Source organism: Anabas testudineus, chromosome 13, assembly GCF_900324465.2.
Source record: "Anabas testudineus chromosome 13, fAnaTes1.2, whole genome shotgun sequence".
Classification (NCBI taxonomy): domain Eukaryota; kingdom Metazoa; phylum Chordata; class Actinopteri; order Anabantiformes; family Anabantidae; genus Anabas; species Anabas testudineus.
This window is the reverse complement of record NC_046622.1, coordinates 20,316,932-20,329,117: the sequence shown is the minus strand read 5'-3', so window position 1 is coordinate 20,329,117 and position 12,186 is coordinate 20,316,932. Positions and strand designations below refer to the sequence as shown.

The following is a 12,186-nucleotide window of genomic DNA, read 5'->3' as shown; positions in this document are numbered from 1 at the left end:
GGCTGGAGAGCCCCGGGCGGACTGCCCGGCGGCGACGAACAAGGCTGGAGAGCCCCGGGCGGACTGCCCGGCGGCGACGAACAAGGCTGGAGAGCCCCGGGCGGACTGCCCGGCGGCGACGAACTTTGAGCCAGCTGGAGCTGAGGGGCCAGGACAGGAGCACAGTTCTCAGGGGCCCCCCAAGGAGACAGGAGCAGGGTGGTGGTGTCCTCATTGTCATCCCACCACATCTCCTGGGGTGACAAACAAAGTTCGAAGTCAAGAGACGGCGGCGACGGCCTCTGCGTCGACCCGTCCGAAGACTGACGAGACGGCGATGACGGCGACCTCTGCGTCGACCCGCCTGGGAACCTGGCGGCTGCAGGGACCGGAGCAGCAGCTGGCACCAGAGCAGCGGTGACTGCAGCAATCAAGGTGGCTGCAACTGCGGCGACAGCTGAAGGACCAGGAACAGAAGCCGGATCCGTGACAGGAACAGGAGCCGGATCCGTGACAGGAACAGGAGCCGGATCCGTGACAGGAACAGGAGCCGGATCCGTGACAGGAACAGGAGCCGGATCCGTGACAGGAACAGGAGCCGGATCCGTGACAGGAACAGGAGCCGGATCCGTGACAGGAACAGGAGCCGGATCCGTGACAGGAACAGGAGCCGGATCCGTGACAGGAACAGGAGCCGGATCCGTGACAGGAACCGGAGCCGGATCCGTGACAGGAACCGGAGCCGGATCCGTGACAGGAACAGGGGCCGGATCCGTGACAGGAACAGGAGCCGAGACCAAAGCAGCCTGGGCTGCAGGACCAACAAAAGCAGCGGGAGCTGCGGGACTAACAAAAGCGGCATCGGCTGCTGGACTAACAAAAACGGCATCGGCTGCTGGACTAACAAGAGCAGCGGGAGCTGCGGGACTAAGAGCAGCAGTAGCTGCAGAACCAACTAAAGCAGCATCGGGGGCTGCGAGACCAACAAGAGCAGCAGTAGCTGCAGAACCAACAAAAGCAGCAGGGGCTGCGGGACTAACAAAAGCAGCAGGGGCTGCGGGACTAACAAAAGCAGCAGGGGCTGCGGGACTAACAAAAGCAGCAGGGGCTGCGGGACTAACAAAAGCAGCAGGGGCTGCGGGACTAACAAAAGCAGCAGGGGCTGCGGGACTAACAAGAACAGATTCGGCTGCACGACTAACTAAAGCAGCATTAGCTGCAGAACCAACTAAAGCAGCATCAGCTGCAGAACCAACTAAAGCAGCATCAGCTGCAGAACCAACTAAAGCAGCATCAGCTGCAGAACCAACTAAAGCAGCATCAGCTGCAGAACCAACAAAAGCAGCTCCGGCTGCAGGACTAACAAAAGCAGCTCCGGCTGCAGGACCAACAAAAGCAGCTCCGGCTGCAGGACCAACAAAAGCAGCTCCGGCTGCAGGACCAACAAAAGCAGCTCAGCTCCGGCTGCAGGACCAACAAAAGCAGCTCCGGCTGCAGGACCAACAAAAGCAGCTCCGGCTGCAGGACCAACAAAAGCAGCTCCGGCTGCAGGACCAACAAAAGCAGCTCCGGCTGCAGGACCAACAAAAGCAGCTCCGGCTGCAGGACTAACAAAAGCAGCACTAGCTGCAGAACTAACAAAAGCAGCACTAGCTGCAGGACTAACAAACGCTGGGGACCGGGGAGTACTGGAGGAGGAGAGCAAATGGTGCTGGCTAGGCAGGGCAGTCAAACGAAACCCCTGCTTGAAGGAATTCAGAGCAGACATCACAGTGTCTTTAAGACACTGGAACTCTGGATACGTCATCATGTATCCCTTCTTCACAAAGGTTCCGATTGCTGCCCTGTACAGCGCCTCGAAACACTCGGGGTCCACACCCGAGTGTAGCCAACCGACCACATGCTCTGCACTGCAATACAGGTCCAAATACTCCTCCTCCAGAATATCCGCCAGGCCCCCATAGCGCACAAAACTGGGGCAAGACGGAAGGGAGAAGCTACCAGTGGTGGAACGTGGTGGTTCCATGGTTGCAATAGTGGCTGGTTTGTTCTGTTACGAACAGACTAACGGGACCAACAAGTAAGAACAAAAAGATACATTTATTAACAAAAGAAGGGCAGGGGACACAGGAAACTACACAAACCAACAAAGTATCAAATTAAAGAGACCCAAAAACGCTGTAACAACATACAAACAAAACCATAACCCAACATACAAAGTAACAACTGAAACTACACACTAATGTGGACCAAACTAACGAACAAAGCAGATGTACAAAGTAACAAACCAAAATCGCTGCAGTAGGCAGGATAGACGGAAACAAACATACAAAACTAACAGGACAAAGTAACAACAAAAAAATGCTGCATAAGCAGACCCAACAAATCAAAACAGACAAACCAAAAACAGACAGGTGCCTTACGGACAAACAAACGAACGAACAAACAGACCGACCAGAGATGTGGAGGAGTAGTGTGCAGCATGAATGAATTCAGGGTGAAGGCAATGTGTGACAAACCAGCACCGAACTGAGGACTGAGGGGTGCTTTTAAAACAGAGTGATGCACAGGTGACTTGAGTCAGTAATTAGTCCGGTGTGTGGAGTGGAGGGTGGAAAGTGGAGGAAGTCCATATATGGGTGTGTGGCAGGAGGGTGAGACACAGAACAAAAACAAAACAGAACAACCTGACAGGGGCAGAAGGGGGGAATTGTAACACCTTCAGTTTAAGATAGGTTCCTCATAAAGGTAAAGAAGACAAAGCTTGAGCAATTGTAACCTAGAGACAAGGAGAGGAGAGTCTGCCATAACTACCAAACTCTGCCCAGTAATGCCCCCAGCTATCATCAGTTATCAGCTATTAAGTGGCCAGGGACACACATGAACACAAAAACACATATATAAAAAAAACATATCTGGATCAACCCTACAGTGCCCCTACTGTAGATGCAACGACACACCAAGTCAACAGGTCCAGGTTGATTGTTGCATCAACATCACACATTGTCTTCGTCTGGTCAAAAAAGCGGCATTAAACACATCACAAACACAAGCAGGTGCTTACTCTGGTATTGTTTTCAGCGAGTAAAAAAATGGATGTATTAAAGGAACTAGATGCCAAACTGGAATATGGTGCCCATTCTGTCCTATTAAAATTGGTCAGTATGCATTGTCTGAAAAAACATTCTTTTTTTTTTTTTTATCAGATTCAAGCCTTTAGAATTACCCAATATATTGGCTTTTGGAGAATGCAAACTTGCCACGACCTCCATTTGTGCCTCTTGGAGCCCCACACATAAAAATGGGGAAAAAACAAAATAATTCTATGACTCTTCTTAACTTTCCAAGAAGGTGTGCCATGCTTAGAGAAATTACATTCATGGTTTTACAGCTCATTTAGCAATGATTCACTAAGAGAAAAATACTTTTTTGTGTACCGTAAGTTGCAATACCATCACCTGCCACTATGCCAAATTGCTTCAATACCCAACAATGATTGTGAAAGCTTGGCTAGAAAACTACATTAAGATAAGATTCTTTTGGTTTTACCTGTTTCACTTTGAATGTGCAGCAAAAAAACAACAACAAAAAAACCCAACTTGTTTACATCTTGTAAACCATCATTCTATGAGCATACCATAGTAATAGCATATTGGAAGCTAGATTGTGTGAGCTATGTTTACTTGATATATTTTGCTACTTTCTGTAGAAATACTTACTTTCTATGGATAGTTGTATGCACATTGACCAAATAATATTAATATTTGATAATATTATCTTATGCTAAGGCATACAAATATTTAGATGTTGATTTTATGTGTGACATGCAAAGGGGAAATGTTGACAGGTAGATTGATTAAAATAGAAGCATATCGGCTTCATTATATACATATCAACATGACATGACAACACTGCACATATCAAAAATGCAACTGATACCAGACATCGTGCCTGCAGGAAAGTAAAGCCTTTTGTCTGGAATGCAGACGGCCTTCTTTCATTCTCCTGGTGGCTACTGTTATAGTGGAGTACTTAATAAAAGCAATAAATGGTGTGTCAGTTGTTTCGTCATTGAACTTCAGTACCAAACATTGATTGTCTAGTTGTTTATGACTGTTCAAACATAAGGTAGTTCATAGGTGGACCTCGTACCATACACCTTAGGCCACATGTAACCAACTTGGTAGCCGTCATATATGGCTGCAGCACAGACTTTGGTAAACCTCATTTGCATTGAAGGTAAACTGGGATTGTCTGAGCTACTACCTGCTGCCTCCATGACAGGGTTGTAAAAGCAGAGAAAAAATACATCAACAATATCAACGCAAAACTAGCCTGAAACTGTCCTTACCACGAAAAGAAAGTCTCACTGTGTTTTACTCATTCATAACATTTGGTACACTTACGCTGACCATTATAGTTAACAGGCCCCTCAATAGTGTTTACTACACCTTTTTTCAGAAGTGAAGCAGCACTTTACTGTAAAGTTTGTCTCCTTGTCTTAGATATTTACATGCTTTGTACCTCACTTGTAAGTTGCCTGGATAAAGGCGTCTGCCAAATAACTAAATGTAAAGTGTGATTATATAGCATGTGCTCATGAGAATATCACCACTGCTTAAAATTAAAACAAAACACTAGCGTAAGAAAAATTATGTCTTATTACCATTATTTTAAACTGGCTTTGTATAACAACCGTCTGACCCAACAGGGTAGGACAAAATTTGAGAGATCTTTCCAATAACAACTTTGCAAGAGGAGAAAAGAAACAGGTGTACTTAGTAGAGGTCATATAGTACATGTAGCCCAAAGAACTAAAAGGCTTAAGATTAGTCTCTGGGTAAGCACTCTCTCTCTCTCTCTCTCTCCCTCTCTCTCTGATGCAGCATGAGCTGACGCAGAGTAAGGAGGGAAACTGTTGTCTAAAAAGTTATATAAATCAGTGAATATGTAATAACTGTATGCAGATGCATACACTTGAGGATGGAGATGTGTGCTTTGTTTATTGCTTTGGGTTTGTTTGAGATGAATTCAGCTCTTGCTTTAAATGGCTCTGGGGATGTTATTGAACAATGGTATGGCTATGCACAGCTTAAAGCTGGTATCGAAGTCGGTACTGAGGATTCATCTAGCACATGTCAGCTACAGAGTACCCCTCGTCTAGCTGCGTTCTCAATGGGTGGTGACTACATTATTGGTGGAGTTTTCTCTATACATTACAACTTGCAAGCAGTGAAGCATAACTACACCACCATGCCTGAACCTGTAGTGTGCACAGGGAGGTTAGTAAGAAGAACAGGGGGATAAAAAAGAATGTTGGATTATGTGGGAACCAAAACCTTTAATTTGAATGATATGAATATAACCTTTTTGCGTAATGTTTATGTTGTATTTGAATCTAAAAATATATTTTCTAGCCAAATCAATATTTGCTTGACTTGCTAACTTGCTTAAGTGTGCCTATATGAAAAAAAAAAAGCACTTTCTGTGTTTTTAACTAAAAATATAGTTATGTTGTTGAATTTTGTTTTTTTTCTCAGGTATATTTGTCTGACAGATGAAGTGCAGCTAAGGTGTCCATGACCAAAATTGCAGTTCTCCTTCATTGTTTTATTTTTATGTTAAAATTGTAAATCTTTAGCATATATACATCTTGATGTGTGTGTGTTTGTGTGTGTGTGTGTGTGTGTGTGTGTCCAGAATTGAACCACGTGAACTGCACTTTGCACGTGCAATGATCTTTGCGATTGAGGAGATTAACAACAGCACCAAGCTGCTTCCAGGCATCACACTCGGTTATCAGATCCATGACTCATGTGCCTCAGTTACCATGGTAGTAAAAGTGGCATTCCAGCTTACAAATGGCCTGGATCCAGTGTATTACACCAGCGACAACTGCTCACAGTCTGGTATGTTGATGGCTATTATTGGTGAGTCTGGGTCCACACCATCCATCAGCATGTCGCGTGTCATCGGACCCTTTGATGTTCCTCAAGTAAATATGTAAAATTTCCGGCGAACTTTTTTCAAATATGTTCATGCTGATCTTTAATGCTGTTAAAGGATTATATGATGTTGTTTTCTTTTAGGTGAGCCACTTTGCCACTTGTGCATGCTTGTCCAATAAGCAGCAGTATCCCAGTTTCTTCAGAACAATTCCCAGTGACCAGTTTCAGGCTGAAGCTCTGGCCAAGCTTGTGAAACAATTTGGTTGGACGTGGATAGGTGCTGTCCGCTCAGATTCAGACTATGGAAATAATGGCATGGCAACTTTCCTGAAAGCAGCACAGAAAGAGAGGATCTGTGTTGAATACTCAGTGTCTTTCTATCGTAATGACCCACGTAGCAGGATCCAGAGAGTGGCTGATGTGATTCGCAGGTTTCTACACAACTTATTGTGCTTGTGTTCCTTACATTTTTCACATTACATGTAAAAAAAGTTTATCAAAAGAAGATTGGAAATTAATTTTTCTCTGTTAGTTCCGGATTGGCAAGTAATCATTTAAAATTAATAGTATTATTGATAGTCAGTCACTGTCAGGATTCTTTATATTATAATCTTGATATATCTTTCAAACTTAATTGTTTTTATCTCCCCAGGTCAACAGCTATAGTTATTGTGGCATTTGCAGGCTTTGGAGAAATGAAATTATTGATGGAGGAGTTGTCTCTTGTGCCTTCTTCACCTCGTCAGTGGATAGGCAGTGAGGCCTGGGTGACTCACCCAGACATGCTGAAGTTCACTTTCTGTGCTGGAACCATTGGATTTGGTATTCCACGATCTGTCATCCCAGGTCTGAGAGACTTCCTGCTGGATCTCTCTCCCACTAAAGTGGCAGCTTCCCCAGTACTTACTGAGTTCTGGGAGGATGCATTCAACTGCAGTCTGAAAAAACGTGAGAAAGTTGTACTTTTTTGTTAATTAACATGGTTACAGTTGGGTCTGTGTGGTAATGCTGTGTTGTTTTGTTACCTGCCTGCCTGATTGGAGTTTCAAGTTTTAAAACAGTTCTTTCAAGACCAATCACTAGACCTTAATTGAAATGTGTTGATATTGAACTAAACATGAGGTAGACATATGTTTTACCTCTGTAAAGAACCCCACGTAATCTGTTGATGCTGTATTGTAGATGTTTTGTCTGTACCAGGTCAACAATGATATCCTGGACACAAGTGTATAGTGTGAATACAGCCCAGTCAGGCCATCAGAATCACAGAATCTTTTTTCTCCGATTTATTGTTTCACATCCAAAAGAAATTGGAACAAATAATTACATTAATGTCTGCATTTGTTGTAAATACAAAAAAAAGACAACAAAAGAGAGCAATTAAACAAAACAAACTTCTCTGTTTTCATATATTTCAGGTGCTGCCACAGACAAGCGTGTCTGTGATGGAACAGAAGACATACAAAAGCTCCAGAGCCCGTATACCGACACATCTGAGCTTCGTGTCACTAACATGGTGTACAAAGCTGTTTATGCAATAGCTCATGCCATTCATAATGCTGTGTGTCAGGAAAAAAATTCTACAACTCAGTGTGATAAGATCACCAGAATAGACTCCAAACAGGTCAGTTGAAACTAATTATTGAACACTCGAGTGCCTTTAAAAGAAAAAAAAAAAACTATAATACATGCTTTCATCCTTTCTGTTTCTTGCTAAATCTCACAGATTCTTACTGAGCTGAAGAAAGTGAACTTTTCCCAAAATGGTTATCATGTGTCATTTGATGCTAACGGGGATCCTGTGCCCAAGTATGAGCTGGTTAACTGGCAGAAAAGCAGCAGTGGCAGGATTGAGTTGGTGACAGTAGGGTACTATGATGCATCACTGCCAGTGGGCCAAGAGTTCCATATCTACAAGAGCCTCACCTGGGTGGAGGACAGAACACAAGTGATGAGCAATAATTGAATATAAACATAATCATGACAACCATGTACCAAAGAGTGATACTATATCTGTCTGACTTTTCAGGTGCCTGTATCAGTGTGCTCTGACAGCTGTCGTCCAGGAACTCATAAAGTGCTGCAGAAAGGAAAACCCATCTGCTGTTATGACTGTATACCATGTCCTGAGGGAGAGATCAGTAATGCTACAGGTAAAAAAAACATGTTTCCACGTGCATATCTACCACATCTACTGCATTACTTAGATTTTAGACTTTTTCTCATTCATTCTTTCAGATTCCACTGACTGTTTCCCCTGCCCAAAAGAGTTCTGGCCTAACACAGAAAGAGACACCTGTTTCGCAAAGCCTGTAGAGTTTCTTTCCTTCACTGAGGTCCTAGGAATCATCCTGGCTACATTCTCCATCGGTGGTGCCTGTCTGGCTGTTATAACAGCGACTGTATTCTTTCACCACAGAACATCCCCGATTGTCAGGGCCAACAACTCTGAGCTGAGCTTCCTGCTGCTCTTCTCTTTGACTCTGTGTTTCTTATGTTCATTAACGTTCATTGGAGCACCCTCGGAGTGGTCCTGTATGCTGCGTCACACAGCGTTTGGGATCACCTTTGTCCTCTGCATCTCTTGTGTACTTGGGAAAACTATAGTTGTGTTAATGGCCTTCAAAGCTACACTTCCAGGTAGTAATGTCATGAAATGGTTTGGTCCTCCACAGCAGAGAATGACTGTGGTGTCTTTTACATTCATACAAGTTTTAATATGTACTGTTTGGTTGGTTCTTAGTCCTCCTTTTCCAATGAAAAACCTAACTACATACAAAGAGAAAATCATCCTGGAGTGTGCATTAGGTTCATCTGTTGCATTCTGGACAGTGTTGGGGTACATAGGACTACTGTCTGTCTTCTGCTTTGTGTTAGCTGTCCTAGCTCGGAAACTACCTGATAATTTTAATGAAGCCAAACTGATCACCTTCAGCATGCTGATCTTCTGTGCAGTCTGGATCACTTTTATTCCAGCTTATGTCAGTTCTCCTGGGAAATTTACTGTGGCTGTGGAGATATTTGCAATTCTAGCGTCTAGTTTTGGACTAATACTGTGTATATTTGCTCCAAAGTGTTTTATCATAGTGTTTAAACCAGAAAAGAACACTAAGAAACATGTCATGAACAAAACCTAATCTTCTGGAAATAGTTACCATCCAATCAACATCCAGTATATAGGTCAATGGCTAAATATTTTATGTTAAATATGTAATGTAATTTTCTGATCTTTTTTACTCATAATGTTTACAAATAATTTCCACTTTAATCCGAAAACATTAAAATAAAGTCAAAATTCATAAAACAATGTGAGTTCCTAATATTTTGAAGAACTGCTTTTTGAACATGATTTGAATTTTAAAAATATAACTGCACACTTGATGTATATTGCAGGAGATAATTAAAGGTATATGATATAGTAGTATTGATAACATAAGCTGGATATATTTAATCAACTGTATTGTCAGAACTTTCAATTAAGACCACTTAAAAATAGAAAATAATTATATGTGGTGTGATGTTGATTATATAGATACATACTGAAAAATGTATAGATACATAGAGAAAATATATGAGATTGGGATAAGGATTTTGAGTTATACACACCATGTTGTATTTGAAATGAACAATCAAGATGTGAGCAAATTTAAGAGTTTCAGATTTATTTCAAGAAGTTTGTCAAACTTGTAGCATTAACCACACACATACACACCCACAACGAAACACACTTTGGGGGTCTCATTAATAATAGAATAAACTAGCATATTAAAAGAATTGTCTTTAATTGAATAAAAATCATTTGTAGTCAATGACTGCCTGAAGTCTGGAACTTGGGGCTGTGTGTATGCTATTTGGTGTAATTCTTGAATGGTTAATGCCACACATTTGTCATATTATTTGAATTAAAACTGAAAGTCTCAACTTCACTCACATCTCGAGTGTTTAATTTCAAATTCAATGTTGTGTGTACAGAGGACAAGTTATAAAACACATTTACTTTCTGTAATAGTATCATAAGACCCAGGTCAAAAACCTAAACAATAGCACCAACCTAGTGTGAACTTTAAGGAGTGCTTTTATGCAGTAATGTACAAGAAAGTAAAGAAGACTTTGGACTTCAGTTCAACATAGATGCTGTTCAACAGCACAATATCTATACATAATCCAGAGAAATCAAAATCAAACAGACAGAATCCACAGTCTAAAACAGAAAAGTGTGCCAAGAAAAAACCACAGGGAGGCTGTCTGAGCCTTGGGGCCAGAGGCAGAATCAGAAGTCCACAGAGGAGATAATCAGAATCACACCTAATTCCACTTGACTGGATTTAGGCTGAAATTGGTCAAAAACAGGCAGAAATCAGAAAGACTAGCAGAACCTTGAGACCTTGTTTATATAGGGCCAGGCACGGGTTCTTATAATTGGGTTGATTAGTGTCAATAGTGCGTGAGTAGGAGTAGAACCAGGATGAAAAAAAATCAAAATAAAACTGGATACTGACTTTATTCATGACATGGGGTAATAGGCTTGGTAGGATCACTACAGGCAAACTGTTTCAATGCAAGAGATTCGATGAAAGATAGTGAAAAAGATACACCCACAGGCCTCATTAGGTTGCCATGCATTGGTGTTTGTTTCAACATGGGAGTGGGTGAACAACTCTCCACAGTACCAAAAAAAGACTACAAGCAATATTTACACATTAATCACGTGTGGAGAAGTGGTGGAAAAGTTCAGTGATTCTCATCAGGAATAACATGAGGGTTTGGAGACATTCACCTTCTGTTTGATAAAAGCAAGAAATGGAAGAGACTGAGTAAAATATAAAAAAAAATATTTACTCTGAAGAGATGTATTGCCTGTAAAAGTTAAGAGCTTATTGTAGCTCACAAAATCACTCAAAAAGAAAAAAACAAAAAACAAAACAAAATTAAAGAAACTCAAAGTTCAAGGTTATTGTAACTTCATGTCCGGCCCATATTTGTCAACACAATTTGCTGCAAGGGAATATCTTCTGTGGACGTCTTTTAGTATTGAACATCTGTGGCTCACCCAGACACTAAAAAATTAGATACAAAAAAAAGGATTTTTCCATCTCAAAACACCTGCAAAGGCCTTTAAATGGTCTTTTGGTCTAGTTCTGTAGGCTACACAATCATGGGGAAGACTGCTGATTTGACAGTTGTCCAAAAGACAACCATTGACACCTTGAACAAGGTGGGCAAGACACAAAAGGTCATTAAAAAAGGGGCTGGCTGTTCACAGAGCTCTGTGTCCAAGCACATTAATAGAGAGATGAAGGGAAGGAAAAGATGTGGTAGAAAAAAGTGTACAGGCAATAGGGATAACTGCACCCTGGAGAGAATTGCGAAACCAAACCCATTCGAAAATGTGGGGGAGATTCACAAAGAGTGGACTGCAGCTGGAGTCAGTGCTTCAAGAACCACTACGCACAGACATATGCAAGACATGAACAACAGACATCAGAAGCTCGTCTGGGCTAAAGACAAAAAGGACTGGACTGCTGCTGAGTGGTCCAAAGTTATGTTCTCTGATGAAAGTAAATTTTGCATCTCCTTTGGAAATCAGGGTCCCAGAGTCTGGAGGAAGAGAGGAGAGGCACAGAATCCACGTTGCTTGAGGTCAAGTTTCCACAGTCAGTGATGGTTTGGGGTGCCATGTCATCTGCTGGTGTTTCTCCACTGTGTTTTCTGAGGTCCAAGGTTAACGCAGCTGTATACCAGGAAGTCTTAGAACACTTCCTGCTGCTGACCAACTTCATGGAGATGCAGATTTCATTTTCCAAAAGGACCTGGCACCTGCACACAGTGCCAAATCTACCAGTACCTAGTTTAAGGACCATGGTATCCCTGTTCTTAATTGGCCAGCAATCTTGCCTGACCTAAACCCCATAGAAAATCTATGGGGTATTGTGAAGAGGAAGAAGCGATATTCCAGACTCAACAATGCAAAAGAGCTTAAGGCCACTATCAGAGCAACCCGGGCTCTCATAACACGTGAGAGGTGCCACAGACTGATCCACTCCATGCCACGCCGCATTGCTGCAGTAATTCAGGCAAAAGGAGCCCCGACTAAGTATTGAGTGCTGTACATGCTCATACTTTTCATGTCCATACTTTTCAGTTGGCCAAGATTTCTAAAGATCCTTTCTTTCTATTGGTTTTAAGTAATATTCTAATTTTCTGAGATACTAAATTTGGGGTTTTCATTAGTTGTCAGTTATAATCATCAAAATTAAAA

At 42.1% G+C, this 12,186-nt stretch overlaps 1 protein-coding gene across 1 annotated transcript; it reads left to right on the top strand.

The window, feature by feature from the left end:
* The first annotated feature begins 4,962 nt into the window (after nt 1-4,962).
* Nucleotides 4,963-9,064, top strand: LOC113166288 (extracellular calcium-sensing receptor-like). The gene is made up of 8 exons (XM_026366354.1): nt 4,963-5,261; nt 5,680-5,974; nt 6,069-6,358; nt 6,580-6,875; nt 7,346-7,551; nt 7,654-7,875; nt 7,957-8,080; nt 8,166-9,064. Exons 1-8 carry the CDS (start codon nt 4,963-4,965, stop codon nt 9,062-9,064), a joined length of 2,631 nt encoding a protein of 876 aa, XP_026222139.1.
* The last annotated feature ends 3,122 nt before the right edge of the window (nt 9,065-12,186 follow it).